At 35.6% G+C, this 24,887-nt stretch overlaps 1 protein-coding gene across 1 annotated transcript in view; it reads left to right on the top strand.

Moving 5' to 3' along the window:
• LOC111869634 overlaps positions 1-18,044 on the top strand; it is a 129,206-nt gene extending 111,162 nt beyond the window's left edge. Inside the window, exons 3-6 of the mRNA XM_023861298.2 lie at positions 4,704-4,908; positions 6,982-7,173; positions 9,018-10,315; positions 16,455-18,044. Of these exons, the coding sequence (XP_023717066.1) occupies positions 4,704-4,908; positions 6,982-7,173; positions 9,018-10,315; positions 16,455-16,829 (2,070 nt within the window). The 3' untranslated portion in view covers positions 16,830-18,044. The remainder of the gene's footprint in view (positions 1-4,703; positions 4,909-6,981; positions 7,174-9,017; positions 10,316-16,454) is intronic.
• The last annotated feature ends 6,843 nt before the right edge of the window (positions 18,045-24,887 follow it).

Raw genomic sequence — 24,887 nt, 5'->3', positions numbered from 1 at the left:
CCCCCCCTGTACCACGGCATTACAGCGGCGGCAGCAGCGGGAGGGATACCTCCATTGCCCCCCCTGCGCCGCTAGGGCATTACATGTAGAAAAACTTCTGTCTTCGGAGTTATGAAGCCATATTGTCCCCTGAAAGTCAACCTACGTTTCGGAGGAACAAGTAGCATTCATCTTCAGGGTCGAAGAACAAACTATGAAAGAAACCAGCATGAAACAGGCAGCAAGCAGACCTGTCATGTCAGTTGACTTTCAACAGACCATACAGCGTTACATCCCAAAAGACAGAACTCTTCAAAATAACTGCTGTGAGAACATCAAATCCTGAATTCATTCAGGTTACTGTGGAGAGCTGAACATAGTCCACAGACAACTGATATTTTTGAGACATAATTATACGTATATACACCACAACTCAGTCCCCTAACCCGTCTTCATTTGGAACTTGAAACAGCTATCACAGTGTTTCAGAAAATGGTCTGTTTCTGTCCTCATGAGAAAAGATACACCTACCCAGTTGAGTCCGTCAGAAACAGCTAATTTCAGTCACTCACTCACACACTCATGGAGCTGATCCCTTCTTGAGAAGCAGCCAGTTGTGCAGCTACTCAAGACCTCCCCAGCATTTTATGGAACATGAAGGTTCATTACAATATTCACAAGAGCCCTCCACTGGTTCATATCCTGAGCCAGATCAATCCAATCCATAGCATCCTGTCTCTCTCTCTCTCTCTAAGATCCATTTTAATATTGTCCACCCACCTACATCTTGGTCTTCCTAGTGGTCTCTTTCTTTCTGGTTTTTCCCCCAATATCCTACACGCATTCCTCTTCTCCCCATTCGTGCTACATGTTCCACCGATCTCATCCTTATTGACTTGACCATTCTAATTATACTTAGAATATAGTATAATTTATGAAGCCACTCATTATGCAGTTTTCTCCAGCCTACCTTCACTTCATCTCTCTTCAGTCCAAATATTCTTCTCAGCACCGTGTTCTCAAGCACCCTCAGTCTATGTTCCTCCCTTAATGTTAGAGACCAAGTTTCACACCCATACAGAACCACAGGCAAAATTATGGTGTTTCATATTCTAATTTTTATGTTCTTAGAGAGCAGACAAGAAGGCAAAAGTTCTGGACTGAAATGTAGCAAGCATTACCCGAATTCAATTTCCTCTGAATATCTTCCTGAATCAGGTTTGGTTTGTTATAGTCGTTTCCAAATATCTAAACTGTGCCACATTTTAAAAAATCTGTTAACTATCTTCATATCATGATTTTGCCCAGTTTCAGTCACTGGCCTAGTGAAATTTAATTTCATTAAAATTACGCTTGTGTTTGTTATAACTGATCACTCCTATCTCAAGTACTAAGAGGCGTCTGAAAATAGAGAAAACAGTTGCTCAAATAAATGATGTGGGATGTGAAAATGCTCAGTGCATCACAACTGGGAATGCTCAAAACTGAGATTTTCTTGAGGAACTGTATGGAATGAAAAATAAAGATTTTTACTTGTATATGACTGGAGTCAGACTGTTGTCCTGTTCAAGAAACATGTATCATTTAGTGACTGTGTGATATGCTATGTCAATAGTGAATTTTGTAAAGTAATAGAGGACTTAACAGAATATTCTCCATAACAAAACAAAAATGTAGCAGATACTTATCTCTGCCACTTTAAAATTGCCCACATTATCCATAAACAGAAGATTCCTGCTGGACATTTTAAAATTTCACAAAGTACCTTATTTAATTTAATTATTTATGTTACAACTGCCATTACTCACAAAGTACCTTATTTAATTTAATTACTTATATTACAACTGCCAACACAACAAACAATGGGGGATATCTTCAACAGAGATAATAGATGTTGATATATGTCTTATGTGTTTAATGTAAACATAACTGAGCTACATGTTTAGACCATATAATTGGGTCATTATCAGGCACTTATGAATGTAACTCAAGTAATTAAAATTAATGGTTATTATATGGATCCGTATTTTTGCAACTGATGGCTATGTTGCCAGCAAATAAAATTTATATAGTGAGCATAGATCTGCAATTAAATATGCTAATAAAATTCATTTTTATGGTTATGATGTAAAAGACATAAATATGAATTATACAATGGTATAAAATATTAATTGTGCATTTTATTTAAAATTCTGGCTAGCAGTGCTACCTTTCACAGACATGTGTCAATTTGCTGGTGTGGGTGGGTTTTTGTGATATATAACCCATAATGTTATTTGATTTCAGTGTGCATATATAAGAACTGCACAACAGCAAGGGTGAAATAGCATGAAGACCCACCCCCTCCAGAACATTGANAAAAACCCACCCACACCAGCAAATTGACACATGTCTGTGAAAGGTAGCACTGCTAGCCAGAATTTTAAATAAAATGCACAATTAATATTTTATACCATTATATAATTCATATTTATGTCTTTTACATCATAACCATAAAAATGAATTTTATTAGCATATTAAATTGCAGATCTATGCTCACTATATATATATATATATGTTCACCTAATTTAAATTTATCATATGAAAACAAATTTATTAATTGAATCTGATGGTACCATAAATAAAAAATCATGAACAAAATTGTTACTATTTCTGTATTTCGCATTTTTTAGTGTCTGTGTAACAGTAAACTTAACTTCCACATATTTATGTAACACACACATGCTCAAGAGGTATGAAAGTCATAAAGATAAATTAGAAATTTAAGTCTGTTTCAACTGGCCGCAAATAATGTCAAATGCAGACCAAATAATACGTTTTGAAATATACAGTTTCATGTAATTACAGTCAAACTTGTTGCACATTTACATAATAGTTATTCATTTGCATCTGGGAAGTAGTGGTTGAGTCACCTGTACTCTAAAGAGAAAGGAAGAACCTTGTTCAGAAACTCATCAAACTAGTTTTACCACTCATTTTCAGTAACAAAATAAACTATAAAATGATTCTTGAAATGATTCCTGCAAGAAGAGGGTCATTTATCAACATAATATATTAGTAGAATTACTGTTCATGATAGAATGTCAGAGAGTAAATTGGAGAAAGTCTTTAGTATGTAAGACTGCCAGAAACATGCTGTTAAAAGCATGATAGAATTTTGTTTTTATAATTCAGGAATTATTTCTGATATAATCCATACGTGAGGAATGGAGAAACTAAAATTTGTGATAAGATTTAAGATGTTGAAACAAAATACTTTAATCTCTGTTGCTACTATTATAATTGGTTAGACTACAATGCTTTAGAGTTTCCATATACTTAATTTCTTGTGAAAATTCAAGTAATTAATCTTGGGTTTTCACAGTTGTGAAATTTTACATTGTTTTTTGGGCTGAGACCATTTGTAGTTGGTTTCTGCTTTAGATAAACCTCCTGTCTCTATATTCAAAGTATAAGATGGGAACAGAAAATTCCTATAAAACAAGGTAACTGCCTATAGAAGACCATAATCCTAAGGTTTGGAGATGGCTGATACACAGCTCTCCATAATTAAGAATCTTATGTGTAGAAATTATTTTCATTTCAAGGTGGTTTTAAAACATCTTAATTATTTGTACGAATGGTATGTAAATGGAGCTCTTTATACAAACACCTGTGAGAAATTTACAAGATTTGAGTTTAAGAAATCTGAGGACAGTACATTCAGCAGATCAGGGTATGGATTCAAAATTAAACTGAAAGTCGTAGTATGGAAACAGATGTGTAGTAATGAGAATCTGAATGAGGTGGATCAGTGGAGGATTTTGTTGCAGCGATTATGAACCATTGATTTACATAATTCCAGGGAAGTGACAACTTATCATCTGAGCTAAGACTAGAGAATTCATATTTTGGTTTCTTAGGTTAAGAAATGATGTCGCAGCCTAGCAAATAAAATACCTGTATTAACTGTAACAATAAATCGGTGTCAAATAAGAATAAAGGTAAATGAAATCAATCATATCTTTATTTTTTCAAATATAATATATATGACTTCGCAATTTTGTTCATCTGCTTGGATGAAAGTCCATTTCACAGTTTCCGGACTTAAGACTCGCTTTATAAAAATCCTTGAATTTTTTAATCACTTTTCCTGATGCACTAAGAGGAAATGTGGAAAAAAGAAGAGGACAAAAATAAATAAAAACAAGCAAACAAACTCTGTGATTTTAATCCGAAAGCGAACTATATAAAACAATGTTTATATACTGATTGGTGCCAAGACCATGTCACAAATATGGTTGTGAACAAAATATAAATGCTTTGAATCTGCAAGAAATTAGGTTTTGATCTCTTTATAGGAAATCTGGACAGAAAATTAACAATGAAAATGCAGAGGTGTAGATAGCAGTCTTATGGAATGTGTTGTTGTGGACGGACACTAATACTAATATTAATAATAATACTGCCTCAAATTTCAGGTTGTCAGCACTTAGATATCAATATGAAGCTACATTTTACAAACCTGACTGAAAAAGAAACATGGCTTTTCTAGAGCCTCAGATCAGGTCATCAGCACTAATATTAACAGGAAGATTTTTCCTTTATGATTGACACATATTGAGATGACTTGCAATATTTCTCATCTGTCCAAATGTGTGACCAATGTGTGCCTCCCACCTTATCGAGAATGTGTAACATAATATGCTAGAACCACATGAACACTCTTCTTACTGTGTTTGCAGGGTCTCACTGTAGTAGGCATGTTTGCCCCTTGGCTACTGCCCCAGCTGTGGTCATTACCAGCCCTGGTATTGTGGGCAGGACTAGCTGAGGAATGTCTCCTGCCTATCCTCCTCTCCTTGTGTGACAGGAACTTTACAGCATGGGTGGCCAATATTTACACCTACAGAGACAGAAGGTTAACAGATTTGGCCAGACAGCATCAAGGTATGTGTGAACCTTATCATGACAATTGGAATGTATTACTTGGTGTACAATATTAAGTTTCACTTCTAGCGGCTGTAGTATGTTGTAAATAGGTTGATGGTTCAAGTCTTGCAGGAAACTACTTGGTGACTAAAGTTTCACTTGCTATGTCTCATATTACTGGCTGGATTATTGTACTTGCCTGTGCTCCATGTCAGTTATACCTCAGAACCAAGCACATCATGCATACAAACCACTAGTTCTCATATTTCAAGAAGTAGACAAAATTTGTTTGAATGATGCAACATGTGGGTATAGAGATACAAATACATTAGTTTTACTCATGGTTCTAGTCGAGTCGGTATCCAGGTAATTTCTTCAGTGTGAGGACACCACCCTGGCGTTTCTTTTACAGATGGTGAATTCAAACATAGGCAATTAATAACAGCTCTTTTCCTGTTAATGATTCCCTTAAAAATATAATGTTACTTAAATAATTGAGTATTGTGTTTACAAACATTTTTAGAGCAATGTTTTCTAAATAGTATTCCACTGAATGAAAATAAGGGTTCTGCAAGCAAATTCCATTAAAGTACAAAAAAGAGAGGATAAATTATAAATATGTGGCATACTAATTTTTAGGCTTCAGTTCTAGTATATATGAAATGTGATTGTTTTCTAAATATACACAATTAAATAATATGTTGATATCATGCGCTTCTTTACCATTTACTTATCCTCCTTACTTATTTCCAGTATAGTTTATAGCTTCATGTAAGCGTTTTATTAAGGATTCCATGAACATTATATTGTAAAATGGTTCCGTGGACAAATTAAATTGGCTAACACAACTTTAAAAAGAAATTTTAAAAGTAATTTTCATTAAAGGTTTTACATACAACGAAAATATAAAAACCCAAAGCTTTTCTACCATTCCAAGATGGAAATGTCAGCCTATTTGACTGAGCAATTTTCATGAGCTCTTTGCCATACAGTTCTGCACTTAAAAATGTAAATGTTACCAGTAAATGGATAATGAGAATGTCATGATTCATGCCCATTTTTTAACATGGATCTGCATATCAGAGAGTCTTGGCAGTTTTCTTTTTAGGACTTCCCCCCTCCCCAGTTACACAAGGTTGATAACATTTACATTTTGACTGGCCAAAAATTAAAAAGTCACAAATTTATATCCACTTTGGTATGAACCAAAATAAAAACTTATTTGCTCAGAGTCCAATTAAATGCTGGATAAGAGGCAAACCATATGAAAGGTACTAAAATTCTATTACAGCCTGTGCTGGCTTGTTTCAGTGGTCAGTTACACAGCCACAAAATGAGATGCATAAGTAATCTGACACACTAGTACCAGCTGTAAAACTCATTACAGTCTTCTCCAGTTTGCTGTTACTCCTGTGGTAATGTAGTTCCTTAAGGCAGTATGCCACAGGTTGGAAAGTCATGAGTTTGATTCCCATTATCACTGGAATTTTCAGTTGACCTAATCCTTCCTGCCACACTATGGCCCTCGGATCGACTCAGCCTCTAACAGAAATGAGTACCAGGAATCTTCCTGGGGTTAAAGGATGGCTGGTGTGTAAGGCTGATAACCTTACTGCCATCTGTGAGCCTATTGTGCAGAAAATGTGGGAGCCTCAACGTATCACAACTTTATGGGCCTCCACAGCTTGTTACAGGGGCAGTTTTATTTATTTTTCCTGCTCCTCTTACCTCATCCCTTCCTATTCCTTTTCCATCATATCTTCTTCTGATTCAAGTAGACTCTAGTAAGTTCTTTGCTTTAATTCATTGCCACGCATGATATAACGTGATGCATCTGACAAGAGCAGTGTTACATGCAATTGTAACTTATGTGATCACCAAACATTTTATAATTCAGTGAATTTCACTGTGGCATATTCCCTCCATCCATTGAAGCTTTTATCCTGCATGCAACTCTCTTCCCACCAGGTCTTATAAACACTGTCAGCCAACGGTAAACATAAGAAGCCCTGAAACTGAAATGTAGGCACCTAAGCATGTGCAGCAACTGTGAATATATAATGTAAGGAAATAACTCTGTTATTTTTCTAGGACTGGATGGTAAATTCAGAGTGTTCAATGCACACTCTCAGAATCAGACCGAGAGTCAGAGCTCCAATCAGCTGCAGTCTCAACAGCAGCAGCAGACCTTGCAACAAGAACCTGTCAAGTTCCCAATCACCAATGGCTCTCTCTTCACCAGCGTTGATGGTCGACTGCCTATAATACATAACTACAGGAGAGGTGAATGTAGATCATTATGTGTATTACATATATTTCATGACCTTTTTCACTCTTTATTCATATCACAACTGGGTTTCAGGCCAATCAGTACTTATAATCATTCATATTTCCCAGACTTTTTGAAGCTGTTTTCTGATATTAAGTATTTACTCAATTACAGTCAGTCTTGAACACAGGAGAATAAAATAATGAAAAACTTAATATACCCAATAACATTGCTGAATTAATTACCAATATGTGTCAACTAACGGTACCTGCTAAAGCCCAGTACCAGTTCCTAGTTTGAATCTCAGCCAGTGAATTGCTTAACCTCAAGATCTTCATGGTTTTCCTCAGTCCAAATAACAAATGCTAGAATATGCCATAATCACTCCTTCTACATTCCCATTTCATCACCGGTCATAATCATTCTCTCACATCACTTGATGCTAAATCAACTTTTCCCCACAAACATGAACTACAATTTGAGGTGTCGCAAAGGGAAAGAAACTTACGATTATTGTTTTCTGTCATATGGTATCTGTATTTTGGTTCAGAGGAACCTGCTGCCTTAATCTTCCACCCAGAAGATGGAGGCAACAGTTTCCTTCAAATTCTTATTATCTATATAACAAACAACACGCATCAGTTTTAAGAACACTAATCTTAATGCTCACTGCTATGAGAACTCTCACAAAAATGAAAACCGTTTTGAGCCCAACAGCTATGTTGTATCTCTGTGATGGAAAAAGTTGCATTTTTATAAGATTTCAAGGTTATTTATGTAATTTCTCATTAAAAGATACTGATTCTCTTACAACTTACTAAGCCCATGAGGTCTCCATCTTAATATTGAATTAGAAAACATGTGTCATTACTCATCCCACAATTTTCATACCAAATTCTTGAAGGTGTAAATCAGTTTGGTTCAAGTTAGAGATATGCATGATAAATCTAAGTAAGTTGAAATTAATGATATGGATAGAACTTGAAGCAATTTCTTTTCACACATCCCATTCTTTTGTAGAGGTCTCCAGTTTGACAAACCTGAGAATTGTAAAATAATTTGAGCTGTAGATGGTTAAAAACAGATTGAAAATTCTTGTCTGAGACTCAAAAGGCGTTAGCATACTCTTCCTAGAGTGCATAGTTTCAAGAAAAAAAAATGTAATTCTTTTTATCTTCCTGAAATGACATAGGCTACTTTCCAATCACAAAATCAACATTTTGTGTATGTGAAATATTCCACTGTAATGCTCTTCAACTCTATAAATATATGGAATGTCATTACTTACAAGATCAAATTGTAGGATATGGACATAAACCCATGCAGAGATCCATAAATGTGTGTTTACCTATGACAGGCAATGACCTCTGCCATACAAAAGAAGAGAGTCACTCATCTGCTAAATCCTACACACCCACATAGAAGTGGGACTAATATTGTATCTACCCACAACATGAGCTGGATGCCACATTTGTTTGCTTATACTTGTGTGAATGTTGCCCCACCTTGACTTAATATGTCGATGTGCAATCACATTTACTGTCAGTTGACTCTTAAAATATTCAAATAGGGAAATTCAAAGATACAAGCTCTTGTAAATATATTTTGACACACCTTTAAATACTATTTCTATTACATGTTACTAAGCTGTTCTCTGTCAATACCACATTGCAATACACATCTGCAAATACAAATCCTAAATCCCCTTTGCATCATTTTCCAAACCGGGAGATAAATTTATATGATCATCTGTTATTGTGCAACAGGAATAAAAAAAAATGTGTTTCACCTTCTGCAACTTTAAATATTATTTTGTAATTTACTTTCAAGGTGATAATGAACACATGTATAATTTCAGGTATGAGAACAAATGGAGCTGTTCCTTCTCAGATCATCAGTATGGGACTGCCAGTTGCTCAGACAAGAAGACATGAATTACTTCAGAGACTTATCAGTCTCAATAAAGCAGCCATAGAAAATCAACATTCAGATCTCTTCAAAGAACGAACCAGTGATGAGACTTGTAAACTACCACAAATTTTTTCAGAAAAATCTTGTGATTTTCAGGTCTACTTGCAAACTGGAAGGGATACTATTGAAAAGAAAGCTACTAACCCAATAACACATAATTCCAGACAACAGAATGAAACTGGGAGTGTTCTGACGGATTTTGGAATAGGAAATTTGAACTCTGAGGAACCGTCATCAGATTGCGAAGACTATTTGAATTCTGAAGGCCTTAATGAGTATAATGTTGATGATGACGATGATGAACCTATCTATGCAACCCTGTCATCACGCAGCTGCTGCTCTGCAACCACTGCTGCCAATGATGATTTTGAATTCTTTCAACATGAAGAGAAATTTTCCACACATGTAAGTAATGACACAGAAAAAAGCACCATGCTACAAATGCCTGAAAAGCTTTTTTTATGTGGATCACAGTCTGAGGAAGAAAATTCTGGCCAGTCTTTGCTCAGCAGGTACCAAAGAGAGATGGTGGGAACAGGAGACTCTGTGCATCAGGAATGTCAGTGCACAGATTGGACTGTCAATCAAAATAATGAAGTTTTAAAACTTGTACTACCACTGATAGGGTCTTCCCAGAATCAAAATGATAATATGGAATTATCTTACCACAGTAATGAAACAAGTAAGGGAAAAAATATAACACACTCTAAAACTATTATTCAGAATGCAAGTGAAATTTTGAGAGCTGTCATCCAAAATGAACTGAAGAATAGCACAAGTAATGCCTTCAAGAAAGGCACCAATGATAATACTGGCTCAAATATTGGTGGTACTGAGTCCAAGAGCAAAGATAATTCTTGCCGCCATCAGTATGGTTCCAACACAAATAGCAAGAATATCCAGTCCAGCTGTGAGCCATATTTGGAGGCTGAGGATCAGAAAGAAATTATTTCCCCCCCGAGAAAGTGTGAGAATCTCAAGTTACAGGTCGCCAACATGACTAGGAAAAAGAGGGTTAAACAAAACATGCTGGCAGGTTCACTGTCTTTGAACAATCTGGATGAACTATTATTAGAAGAGGATGAGGGTGATTTAGTTGTCCAGAAAAGAAACATCAGAAAAAGTTCGAATTCAAAGATGAGAAATCGGCCTCAGAATGATCCTAATTCTTCTGATGAAAGAGAGGTAAGACCCCTTACGTCACTTTTGCAGTATTAATTGTTTTTGTGAACCATGGTCTGAAATTTTTTGCAAGTGTTACACAAAAGCTAGTCTGAGGGGGACATACTAATAGTGTTTTATAAAAAAATTGATCACAAACCTAAACTGTCTTAGGAGTCCTTGGCTACTTATGTACACATAGTAAACACAAAAAGAAAAAAGGAATGATTCTGACTTAGTTACAGCTATTTCCAACAATGAATTTTGTTCATAGAGAGTAAGAGTGAAATATTTGAATGCAAAGGAAAACATTCTTATATAATTAGGACTAACCACAAAGAATGATGGGAAAAATTTATTTATTTATTTATTCACTTCATATCCATGGATCATTATACATGATATAGGACAAGTTAAACACTTTACAATAATAATAATAATAATAATAATAATAATATACTAAGATAATACAATGATGATTCTAATAACAGAACTAATATAATCATTTAACACACGACACTGCTGTACGCCTCAAGACCTAATCCTCCTATCCCGGCACAAAATACCCTGGTATCCTTGATCTCGTTCTTGTAAGAAAAATATATATTTTAATATATTTTAATTTTAATATATTGTGGCAAATGATTTAACATATGAAGTCCAATATTATTGAAATTGTTTTCGTATAGACTCGTATTACATGGCACTTTGAACAAGTCATCTTTTCTCCTTGTAGTGTGCGAGTGTATTCCTGAATTGGTTATGAAAACATTCAAATTGGTTTTTATGTAAACTAGAATTTCATATAGATACAGACATGGTAAAGGTAATATACTCGTATGTAACAATTTAAAATATTGTTTACAACTAATGGTTTTTGGGATTTGTATCATAGCTCTAATAGCTCTCTTCTGCAACCTAAAGATCAATTTTGCATTTCCTGAATTACCCCAAAATATTAATCCCTATAATAACAAGGATTGAAAATAAGCATAATATAAGGTGCGAACAATTTCTAACCCTGATACTCTTTTGACTACTCATAAGGCAAAACATATTTTACATAATTTATTTGCTACTTGTCGAGTATGTGCAGTCCACGTTAGATTCTTATCCAACCAAACTCCCAAAAATTTTGTATGTTCTATATAATTGATGACTATCATAGAGCTTTATTGATGGGCATTCAACTTTTACTTTTTGAGGTTGATGAAAGGATATTGATGTTGTTTTTTCCTTATTAATAATTAATCTATTCCTTTCAAACCACTCTGCGAGTGCATTTATTGTTTTATTTATTTTCCTTTGGGCATCATTAGCGCTATTTCCTGTTATAAGAATACTAGAATCGTCGGCGAAAAAGTTGGTCTTCCATGTTCAATGCTGGCTTCTAGATCATTGTATATAGCAAAAACAACACGGTCTGAGAACAGAACCTTGTGAGACTCCATGTCTTATGGGTCTCTTTTGCGATAGATAGTGATTTCATTAGTTTCTTTACATCTGTATGTAATTTCCACTTTTTGTTCCTTGTTTTCTAGATATGATTGAAACCATTTTAGTGCAACCGCTCTTATTCCCATTCTTGTCATCTTCCTTAGCAATGNAATAAGGCGTGGATGGTATGGCGTCAGCTTCATGTCACTCAACTCTCTCCGCAAACTTGTCCTCCAAATGTCCAGTAGAGCTGACAAACGGCGGGTAGACTTCGATTTCTGAGGAGATGATGCCAGTTCCGCAGCAACACGTGCTTGTGTGTCAGCAGTTCGGACAGTTCTTGGCTGACCAGGATGCTTGGGATTCAAAGCACTGGCAGTTTCATCAAACTACTTGTTTATTCGGATGATTGTGTCCCTGTGGACTGCTGGCGGTCCAAACTCTTCCAACATCCTGCGCTGGACTTCTGATACATTGTTAGTAACTGAGAAAAGGCACACACATTTTACATGCTGCTCGATAGACAACCGTCTACCAGCCATGACATTTCCTCGATGCGCACTAAGTAGGCAGAGTATTGACCTCGTTCACAGCGTACCGTATGATGCTGCCATCTATCCACAACAAAAGGTACTTTCCCATTATCCCGTGTGTTGTTGGAGTGGTTAGTTATTAATGATCAAAAACTGCCTAATTGAGTCTGGCCCACCCTGTATATCATGATCAACTAAGTCAGATGCCTTTGATAGATCCAGAAATATTCCTATGCTTATTTCCCTCTCATTCAATGATTTGTAGACCCTTTCTATAAACTCTGCAGTTGCAGTATTTGTTGATTTCCCTTTACAGAAACCATGCTGTTTTTTGTTAATTATGCTGTGATTATTAAAAAATGATAAAAGTCTTTTATGTAAGATTTTTTCTATTATTTAAAAAAAAACAGAAATTAGTGAAACTGATCTATAATTCCAAACTTCTGTATCACATCCTTTTTTGTACAAAGGTTTCACTTTTGCAATTTTTAGCTGATCAGGAAAATGTCCAGTTGAGAGTGACAGATTTATTGTGTGTGTCAAAGCAGTTGTTAATTTAGGATAACATTTTTTGATAATATACTCTGGAATATCGTCTATTCCTGTTGATTTTTTATTACTCAATCCTTTAATTATGCCTGCCACTTCCTCTTCAGTAGTTGGGGTTAAGAACGTGCTGTTACTATTATATTTTACTGTATTGACATTAACTTCATTGGTTTTGGATAATGGATTGCCACTCAATACTTTTGGGCAATACTGGTATAGTATTCATTAAAGACATTGGCTGTAGCTTTTGGATCTTGTATATTTACTCCATTCTGACTTATTTCAATATTCTTTCTTGCTTTTTTCTGTTTACCTAGTTCCTCCTTAACTAGCTTAACTTAACATGGCTTTTTATTTGTTCCCTGATGCTCTTATTCTCATGTTAGTTAATTTTTTTGCTTCACTGATAACTTAGTTGTATATTTTTTGTAATGACAATAGTATTCTTTAAATTCTTAAATTTCCTTCTTTCATTAGACTATTAAGAAACCTGAGTCTGTTCCCTGATACTATTATTCCTGAGGTAACCCATCTATTTTCCTGCTGTTTAGTTTTTACCCTCTTTTTAGGCATAGCTATATCATAATAATACTGTAAAGTACCTAAAAATTCATTGTATGCCTCGTTCGCTGAATTTTGCTTAAAAACAAGCTCTCAAGTCTCTTTTTCTAGTAAACAGTTTAGGTTTGTACATTCTCTTCCCTGTAAGATCTAGCCATTCCGAATTCTTCCTTTAGTGTAACTTGCCCCTTTTTATTCTTATACTGCATCTGTATTTGTAGTGTCTATGCTTTATGGTCAGAAAATCCTCTTTCAGTCACCTTAAGATTGTATTCTCATAACCCCTTGTTCAATATTATTTGATCTAATGTTGTTTGACTTCTAAGTCCTATTCCTGTTGGGACAAACTATTGCTTGCAAGCCATATGAGTTTAACATTGTCTGTAGTTGTAGATTTACTCTTCTTCCTAGGAAATCTGTGTTGAGATCACCTATAATAATGATGCTCTTCCCTTTATTAAATTACTAATTATTGTGTCTATGGTTTCAATAAATATATTAATATTACTGTTTGGAGTTCTGTATACACAGATAATAATTGTATTAAACTGGATAAGTTTGATTATACTAGCCTATATTATATATATATATATTATATATTATATATAGCCTACTAGATTATACTAGATTTGTTTTGACATAGATACATGAGCCTCCATGCTGCTTATTTTTCCTACAGAATTTTGATATAAGGGAATAGTTTTCAAAATTATAATAACCTATTTCTTGGTCCTGTAACCAATGTTCAGTGATACATAGTACGTCCAACTCTAGTGCTTTATCTGTTAGTAGCACATCCATATGTAGCTTTTTATTATTTATACTTTGCACGTTTTGATGGAATATCTGAATGTTTCCATTGACTATATTATTATTATTCTTGAGGATACCAGCACTATGCTTATCTATAAAAAATCTTTACTTAGCTTTACTGGGGGCCTCCTTTGTCTTGTTGACATACGAACTTCCTGCTGTTGATCTCTTTCAAATAGCACCGCACAGTTAAGGGGTGGGTCTGCTGAAGTTTTCTCTGTTTTGTTCCCTTGGGTTTCTGCAGCCTCCTCATGGATAGTATCTTCTTTGTATTCTAGTTGAGTAGCCTCTTCATGGACTGTGTCTTCTGTAACTTCCCCACATGGTGTAGAAGTTACTGAATTTTCTGGACATGGTGATGTCTTCTGGTGATGTACTTCCTCCTGGCTTATTTGTAGCAGCTGTTGTGTCTGGTGCTGCACTTAGTCCAACCTTGTCCTTTCTTGTAGAGGATGGTTTCCAAAGTCTTCTTGATAAAACGGGGTTGACTGCATCTTGATTCAACTCTGGGCTGATTCTGTCTTTTCCATATATCTGGTTGTTGTGTTTCTCTTTTGATTTTTCTACTTTATCTTCTTTCCAGGTCATGCTGATTGATTCTTCTATTTTTTTATGTAGCATCTGCTGTATAGTAGACATTATCTTCTTGGCAACCAATTCTTTCCCTTTGTCGTTCATGTGTAGGCCATGTTTTGTAAATAGTTCTCTATTTTAATCTAGCTTTATCAAAGCTGTATGAAAGGCTTCACCAGTTTACCCAATTTTCTATTGAAGACTTCTGTCTCTTTGTTTACACAGGAATCATTCTCTTTTATATAACCTAGTCAGTCTAAAACTTAGTTCATAGTCTTATTTAGCAAAAATATTTTCATTTTCCAGGTAAGCTGCACTTAAAGTACACTAAAATGACAGAATTAATGCAGACTATTAACTCTACCTTGTTTCTTGCATACTACATGTACTTATTTAATATTTACCTTTATTTGTCAGAATAACAGAACGTTGGTACCATTGTCAATAAAATTTCAATGAAACCCAAATTTAAAAAAAAAAATTAAAAATTATGAAAAACTAATATAATATTTTTGTCTGAATAATCAAATGCAGCCTCCAAGAAAATATAACTTGTTGAACAGAGTCTGTATTAGTATAATCTGTTCATTTTTGGCCTTTCTTTAGTATGATTAAATTTTAATTGCATTTCTTTCTGCTCTTAAATAAATAACTTTCATTTACAGGTGTAATTTATCACATACATTTCTTTACCTTCTTTGAAAACAGTGCCAAAAGTCCATGTTCATTACAGATGCACATCAACTATGTGAGCAAAAAATTAGAGGCGAGTGAATTTTGAAATATATTTCAAAATTATGTAACAATTCAAGGGGCCAGTGTAAAAATATGTTTGGATCCAGTTCTGAAGTTTTATTTCCTTTCCCATACATAAACATGCCCCAACATAAAGAAAGGCGAGACTCAAATGACCAGTTACACAGCCAATGTTACAGGTGGTATCACACCCTGATGTCTAAATAGACAAGTGTTTATATATGTTTTTGGCATTTTCATAAAGTTTCTCAACAAGGAAGCACTCCCATTTTGCACCAAACACTTCAATTTCACACTTCGTTGCAGGAAGAAGCAATGCAGCTCTTCTTAAAGGCATCACTGTTTCTTGCAGATTTTATGCAAGACTCCTCCACAGTTGGAAAACCAATAGTTTTCATCATTGTCACAAAATAGAAAAAGGTGGAAAGCGTATTCATCAGCATATGCATTCATTAATTAACATTAGGTGAAATGAGAAACCATTTTAGCAAACAAAATTCTGAATTTTTATAGCAGATCTCATATTTAATATATTCAAATGGATAGGCAGACAAAGGTGGGCATGTGAATGGCAGTTCTGTACTTCACAATTCTATTTTCAAAGTGACATTTCACACTATTTCAAATGCTGTAAGAAAGCAAATAACATTTGATTTGTTTCATCCTGGTCCATCACACTAATATTATGAAAAAGTTAAACAGGTTTTCTTATTTCAATTATTCAGTAATTGAAATAAGAAAATCTTAACCAGTCACAATGAACAGAACTGTTTAACTTTTTCAAGCAAATAACAATTTCATTTTGTATTTACATTTTTTACATGGACATTTTTAAACATAATAGACCCAAAACCACCAAATACTTTCAGATTTAATTGTGGATATTTTACATTTTCTACATTTGGAAGGATGATATACTTGGATGATGCTGGTATTTACAGGTGATTTTTGAACTTCCAGTGAAGAGTGAATCTGTGCTAAGTTTGTATCGGCTTGACCTTGATGCAGAAAGCAGATCTAGCGAATGTACAGTCACTGACTTAAGCTACAAAGATGTCAACAGCAGACGTTTCCATAAACAGATACCAGGAAACCGTCACATCGTAGGGCAAACTCCTGCAAGACGTTTGGCTCAACAAACACCACCTATGAGAAGAATCCACAGACAGAAGCAGCTTCCTGTGCCAGTTCTTTCTGTTGAATCACTTACCACAGCTCTGACTTGCGCTGGAGTGTCGTATTTGGACAATGGAGATCTTTGCAGGCATGGCAGTGTTCCAGATCTCCAGAGAGTGTTTGTGTCAGACTATATATGAATTAAATTGTATTTCAGCATCCTGTTGCATTGATGTATCACTTTATACACTTGTCTTTAATGTACCTTTGTTTACAATTTATCCTTAATTTGAAATAATGATATTAAAATTACAATTAAACCGCTACATGTTTCAGCCTTACTTGGCCATCCACAGGAAGCTGTTCATTTGTTGAAACTACTGCAATACATTAGGTCTTAAGTTAAAATATTCCATTATTGCATTTTTATCATTCACATTTAAAACATTTGCTTGAGAACATCACACTTTATCTCTTCTTGCGCCTGTCTTCGTCTTTTGTTTAGCCATATGAATATCAGTGTGGACAACAATAAAGCGACACACACTTGACTGAAGCAAATGGACTAAAGCAACTGAGTGGGAACACACATACTAATGGTGCACATAAAAATACCACCATCACCACCACCACCACACTCACTCACTGATATTCACAGGGCTAAACAAAATGAAACAATAGACTGATGCCACAAGAAGGTTGCACAAGAAAAGATAAAGGTGACATTCTCAAGCAAATATATTTTAATGGGAATGACAAAATGCAATAACATTGGAATGTTTTAACTTCAGAAGTAATGTAGTGTAGCAGTTTCAACAAATGAACAGTTGCCTGAAGATGGCCAACTAAGGCCAAAATATGAGGCAGTTTTAACTGTAATTTTATTAAATTAAGGAGTCATTGTAAACGAACAAAGTTTCATTGAAGATGGAAACAAGTGTATAAAGTTACATAGAATGATTGAAAGAGGCGAAGATTACTGCCATCTATGATGTGATGCTATGTACTCTGTAGATCATTAACAGACTGCACTGTCCCACATTACAGAACCTACATTTTTCAAGCGCACCTGCAGTGAATTCCACAATTAGGCACAAAAACTTTAAACTCAAATAGAGAAAAAAAAATTTGGACATAATTAGAATTTTTCCTATGTTTATGAAGTTCCAGTGTATTACTATCAGAGATACTACACTGGGTTAGAATACAACACATTTCAAAGAAGCTGTGCAGTAACCACTGGAAAAAGCAAAACTGTGTTTCATGTTCAAAGGGTGGATAAAAAGATAATGGTTGACTACATTCAACTTCCTTGTAAACTGTTATTTATTGATTACTCTTATTACTAGGGCCCGGATTTTTATGACCTAAAAACTATAAATATATGCATGCACTTATGACCCAAAATTATGTCAAATATGACCTTAAATATTAAATGGGACATAAAATTTCACAATTTTAATTACAACTTTTACTAGAGTTTAAGAATAAAGATGATGAATACATGATGGTAGGTCCTACTTACCAAATTAGCCCTATTATGTCTCTGAAGGAAAGAAAACTGATGGAATTTCGACATTTCGTACTGGATTAAACCATTCATTGTTTTCTTTTTAATACTGATATTTGCGTTCATATTTTAGACAAACACTGGTGCACATGGTATGAACACTAACTTAACTCTGTTATCTAAAAACACCATTTAAAAGAACACAAGCTATTCACGTCTCAATTTTCACTGTTACAATTGCAATTTATAACTACATGCATTTTCAAATTTTCAAATTTGAAAGATCACCGATTATCACTAAGGATAGTTTTGTATTTGGAAAAACTTCGTTCCACATCACATGATGTGACAGGAGCATATTTGAAGAATGTCAAGTCGTTTGGTGACAGTTCTGTATCATCTTCGAATGTTGCTAGTTTACCGGAAAGTATATCTGCAATCTTGCATAATGTTGAATAACCAGCATTCCGATGAAGAACACTTTCTATTTTGGTTTTAATCCTGTCACTTATTTCACCACGAGTTCGGTTTAGTTCATTCTCAATGCTCTTTACAGTGTCCAACGCGTCACAGAGTTCAGTCCCTACAAATTCCAGGCGAGTTATTGCACCTGAAATTGAACAGAAGTTTGACTTTATGTATGCCAGATTTTGTGCTAGAGTGGTAGAGAATAAGTCCTTGACAGCTTTAATTGATGTTGACTCACTGCTGTCAAAGCCATTAAACATTTTCTCAATGGCTGTGTAATTTTCACAATAATATGCCACAGCATCCAACCATGTACCCCACCGTGTGACGACAGGCTGTGGAGGAAGTGGCAGTAGAGGAGCTTCTTGTTTAAATTTCTGCACTCGAAGAGGGGCCTTGATGAATATTTTCTTTCCGTTTGAAACTAGCCTATCTACATCAGGAAAATGTCCTCGAACTTCTTCAGCCACTCTATGCAATGCATGAGCGAGGCAAGTAATATGGACCATTTTCGGGTAGAGGATTCGAAGTCCTTTGGCAGCCTTCTTCATGTATGGAGCGGCATCTGTTACTAGGAGAAGGACATTATTTCGCTGTATTCCATTTGGCCACAACAACTTCATGGAATTATCAAATAGGACAGCTATAGTCGAATGATTTGCTCTTTCGAGAACTTCACAGTCAAGAAGAAATCTCTCTCCAGGTTGATCTTGTTTCAGGGTCCCAACTATAACATTCGCAATATACCGCCCATCTACGTCAGAAGTCTCGTCCAAGGAAACCCATATCTTGTTGTCAGCAACAGATGTTCGAATCTTATTTAACATATCTTCATAACATGTAGAGAGATAATTCTTTCTTAACGTCGATTCACTTGGGATAGGATGACTAGTGTATGTCTCCAAAAATTGTCTGAAGTGCTGATTATGCAATTTCTCTAATGGAATATTCGAAGATACCATCCACTGACACAAATCCTTCGAAAATTCCGACCCATTGTTCGTTGAAGAAGGTGAAGGAGAAGAAGAAGAAGAAGAAGAATTAGTGGAACTGTTTTTAAACAACAAACTTTGTCTGCTATCCTTTGTAGATAATCTGCTTAAACATTTACCATGTTTAAAAGTTTTACAATGCTGCTGCACAGTAAATCGCTTTTCTGCCGTAACTTTCACGCCACACAACTTACAATAAAATATCTTGCCATCGGTACTAAACACCTTTTCACCAAACTCCTGTACAAAACTACGCAACTTTGCGCTCCGTGAACTACATGTACTCACTTTAGGCATTGTAAAGTCAAACTGAAGTCTTATAACGCCCTCCACATATATAAATAGAATACTTCTAAGCCCTCCAAGAAAGACTGGGATGTATATTCCTTATAGTAAGACGGAGTACAATAGGAGAATACCCGTTACACTTGCCTCCCTCCTGCCTCGACTGGGAAAGGCTGGCTTGCCAGGTCATAAATGCTGCATTTCACAAATTTTCGCCTTTGTAACTGCAAGTACAGTCCAGTCAAAAATATGGTTTTTAATACGAACTTCATGTACTTGAACTCTATTCCACATTGAAGCAACAGTCCAGCCTGAAATTTATTTTGTAATACTAAACATTATGGAGCCGAAATTTTACATTATATCAAAGAATTGTTTCTAAAATGACAAAAATATGACCTTATTTCAAAATTATGGCAAAATATGCTGTTAAACCAATAAAACTCTAAAATATGCATTTATATGCACAATAAAAACGACATAATTTCAATAAGAATGACTGGAAACATGCATAATTACATTTAAAAATAGGAATAAACCATAGGAAAAAAATATGACATGTCATAGAAATCCGGGCCCTACTTATTACCCATGAAGTAATTGAATCTATTAGTTACAAAAGGAAAAAAATCTTCACTTCAGACATTGTATCCTTTTCCAACTAACCTATTATTTCCATCCTTCTTAGCTTTACCATCTCAGCTGACTTCAAACCGAAAACCTAAACCAAGAACTGGTCCTAAGCGGGAAGATTACATAATAAATTCAATTACTCCTCAATCTAATGTACAAATTATAGATTTTTAATTTTAGATCATAGATTTGTAAGCACTTTTTAATAAAAGGTTCCTGATTACATCTCAAAACACATATCCTAAGAACTGTAAAACTTTAAAGCTTTTATGTACTGTCTGGATTTGAACCTTGATACATATTCAACTGAGAGAAAAAGATAGTTTTCTTAACTTATGTTATAATGTGTATGGTGAATATGTATTGTTGATCATAACCCAGAATTTCAGTTTGCTGAAGACTTATAACTTGTTTCATTTAAAGATCTTTACTTGAGTGTCTTGATACTATATTTGAATGACATTAGTTGAATGGCAACCTGATATTAAAACTACTGTTAACAAAAGAAAGAACTTGCAAACAAAACCAATAAATAAATAAAAAGGTAAATAGAAAAGAAAATTTCCCCTGTGCTTAATTAGTTAAGCACCTATGCCATGAAGACATATGGGGGGAATTGAGGTACAGCTCTACAATTCTTGACCTTGGCACTAAATGGAGGTGAGTGATCAGTGTCACGCACTTGCCACTTTATGCCCATGGAATGAGCCCCCCGGTGCCCATTGGATAGGAGGGTGGACAGTCTGGACACTGAATAAAAATATTTCACTCCCAGGAATTATACCTTGGCTGACCAGCTCATAGCCTGTCACTATATTGACTAAGCTATCCTGACTCCCATGAAGAAATAAATAAATAGAACCTCAAAGGAAAAGTAAATGCAAACCAACATGGTTACCGATTCTTTTGTAGCTCGGTATTTAAACGAGCTTGTAAAGTAAGGGTCATGAAACTTCTGTTGCTAACAGGTTGGATTTGACATTCTCATAGCACAGTGACTGATTAGTATTGTCCTCTGATTATAACATCGTGTGGTCTGAGCAAGCCTAACATTTTGGAAGAAAATACCACCTCCATCTTCAAGATCGAAGAGAAAGCTATGGTCAACTTTTTGTCTTCCTCTGTTTGTTGTGTAGCTTCCTATTTAGCCTTGAAGATGTAGGAGACATGTTCCTATGACGTACCAGGCTGTCCCCAGGCTACACAACATTACATCCATAAGACCATATATTTCTGAAAATGGGTTTGCGAAAACTTGCCTATGTAATGAGATTCCTGTTAAACATTCCAGAATTCCATTCCTTCTTTTACATAAGACTCCTCTTCGGAAGAGACAGAAATTAAAGCAGTCCTTCCAGTTATCTTCCCTGAAAAGAAAATGCAATCTATGTAACTGTAAAAGGACTGAGGGTGTTTGAGAACAGGGTGTTGAGGAGAATATTTGGAACAAAGAGAGATGAAATCACAGGAGGTTGGAGGAAACTGCATAATGAGGAGCTTCATAACTTGTACTCTTCTCCAAGTATAATTAGAATGATCAAGTCAAGGAGGATGAGATGGGCAGGTCATGTAGCACGAATGGGGGAGATGAGGAATGCGTATAGGATATTGGTGGGAAAGCCAGAAGGAAAGAGACCACAGGGAAGACCAACGCGTAGGTGAGTGGACAATGTTAGAATGGATCTTAGAGGGACAGGATGGGATGGTATGGATTGGATAGATCTGGCTCAGGATAGGGACCAGTGGAGGGCTCTTGTGAACATGGTGATGAACCTTCGGGTTCCATAAAAGGCTGGGAAATTCTTGAGTAGCTGCAGATTTGGCTTCTCCTCAAGAAGGGCTCAGCTCCATGAGTAAGTAAATGTAACTGTAAAAGAACAAGCTATAGATATGCTGTTAAAAAGACATTTTATATTTATTTCTAGCCACCACAGTGTGTCAACATACTTTTACACCTTCTGTATGCACATAATTGCATGTAACTAGACAGCATATTCAGTACATTGTTCTTCCTCTATCATGTAAAGCTCAAGTATTATGTTAAGTATGTAATGTTTTTTTGTAAATATTTCTGTTAACCCTAGTTTATTTTTGTGTACACAGTTTATGTATCATATACTGAAAAAGTGAAACAATTTTTGTGAAGTGTTTATGGTTATGTACTCATACCCAATTTAGAAGGTTGAATGAATGATGAAAGTTCATGTCTCAATTTCATCAGTGTGTCTGTGTATCTGATAAAGCAAACGAGACAATTTTATTTCTTTTTCTGAATTTAAAGTAATGATGTATATTGTATTATATGTACTACATTTAAATGTCTAATTTCATCTATATTAAGTATCCATAAAGGATAACTTCATTCTTATTCATAATTAACAAAGTCACAATTTATATTTGCAAAAACATATGTATAACATACCATCATTGATTGTCCTCTATTGATGATAGACTTTCTGATATCCTATTACATAGATCAGTAGATCATTCAAACCTCAAACATGTATGCCATTTTATTGGCTTTCCTCTCATTATTAAAAGACAATGTACAGCTGGAAAGTGATGCATTCACGAATTTCTTCTTCTCAGTGGTAATAACTGTAAATAAGTCCTATCAAATATCCTATAATGTACTTGATTTAGATAATTGAAAAGGTGAACAAAGTCCACCAGGACATAGACCTAAAAGAAAAAGGTGCCTGAAAGAGAAATTTTATGGCTATGGTCTTCTGAATTAGCATGTTCTAGGAAGCACGTACCTGCTGGCTCCATCTTCAGAGTTGCTAGAGATGGAGGCTAGTCAATGAAAATGTAACAATATTATTAGATTATGTGTTCAGATATTTCTTCACATAAAGTACAATATATTAACCCCTTGAGAAGTATACCTGAAAATTTTTATGATTCTCCTATCTGTATTCAGCTATCCCTGTAACAGGCTGTGGAGGTCCATAGGCTTGAGAAATTGAGGCTCCCACATTTTCCAGAGAATTGGCTCATAGATGGCGGTGAGGTTGTCCGCCCTATGCACGAGCCGCCCTTTACCCCCAGAATGATACCTGGTACTCATTTCTTTTAAGAAGTTGAGTCAAGCCCAGGGCCATAATGCAGCTGAAGGATTAGGTCGGTTAAAAAAATCCAATGGCATCAGGAATATTGAACCCCCACAATCTTCAGGCTTGTAGCATAGTGCCTCAACTATGCTACCACACGTCTGTACTCAGCACATCCCTTAAAACTCTCATGCTCAATACTGTACAATAATTCAATGTTTATTATATACTCCACTGCTTTTCCAGGCTATGTCAGCTTTTGCACATTAATTCTTGCATGACAGCAGCAGTAAATCAAATGGTTGTATTTGCTTAGTGGGGAGTGGAGTCCCACTGGGTCCACTCGGCACGGCAGCCACTGATTGGCCTATTGTAGCCTGTCCAGGGTGATTATAATGGAGAATTTGGTGGAATGAAGATTGGCAGGGGAAACCGAAGTACTCGGAGAAAACCCGCCCAAGGGCCACTTTGTCCACCACAAATCCCACTTGACCAGACCCGGGATCGAACCCTGGCCGCCGTGGTGGGAAGCCAGGGACTAACCACTTGAGCTATGGCACGGCCTTTTGCAAACGAGTGGTTTATCGTGGTCTTCTGTATGTAACGACAATGCATTTTTAAGTTGTTTAACACTGTCAGCATTGAGACTACATATTGTCAGATGGGAGGATGATTAATGAATGTGGAACAGATGGTGGAATGAGAACTGGCAGACAAACTAGAGGTACTCTTGAGGAAACATGCCCTGCCCCAATGCCACTTTGTCCACCACAGATTTCAAATAACTAAACTGGGATGTAACCCAAGCTGTTCCAGTTGGTAAGCTGGAACTAAGCACCTGTGCTATGGCACAGGCTATGATGTATGCCATGTTAGGAAACAAAAAATGACATTTTAATTTCAACACTGAAAGACTTTTAAATGAAAGCTGACAATTATAAAATGAAATTATCAGAATAAGAAATATTATACAAGGTTCAGGGGTACTGTGTATTCAACTAAAGTATAATTTTGGGAAAATTACAACCTTAAGACTGCTAAGAAAGCTGCCAAAGAGAATCCACAGAGGGTTAACAGTTAATGAAACTTAACTCACCATACTAGCAGTACTGTACATAAAAAGTAGAGGAAACATAAGAAAAAGTAGGCATGTAGCTGCAAGTACAAAACTTGGCACTATACAGAGATGAGTGGCTAAGCTACACTTCAGTATATATGGGCACCACTGACTGCAGAGAGCACCCAGTGCCCACTGCAGGTACCTTAAACATTCTATAGAAAATATTCTTTGCAACTCAACGGGGCTTCACTTGTAGT

This window comes from Cryptotermes secundus, unplaced genomic scaffold (assembly GCF_002891405.2).
Source record: "Cryptotermes secundus unplaced genomic scaffold, Csec_1.0 scaffold611, whole genome shotgun sequence".
Classification (NCBI taxonomy): domain Eukaryota; kingdom Metazoa; phylum Arthropoda; class Insecta; order Blattodea; family Kalotermitidae; genus Cryptotermes; species Cryptotermes secundus.
Note: the sequence above shows the minus strand (reverse complement) of the source record. Positions and strands in the feature narration are given on the sequence as shown.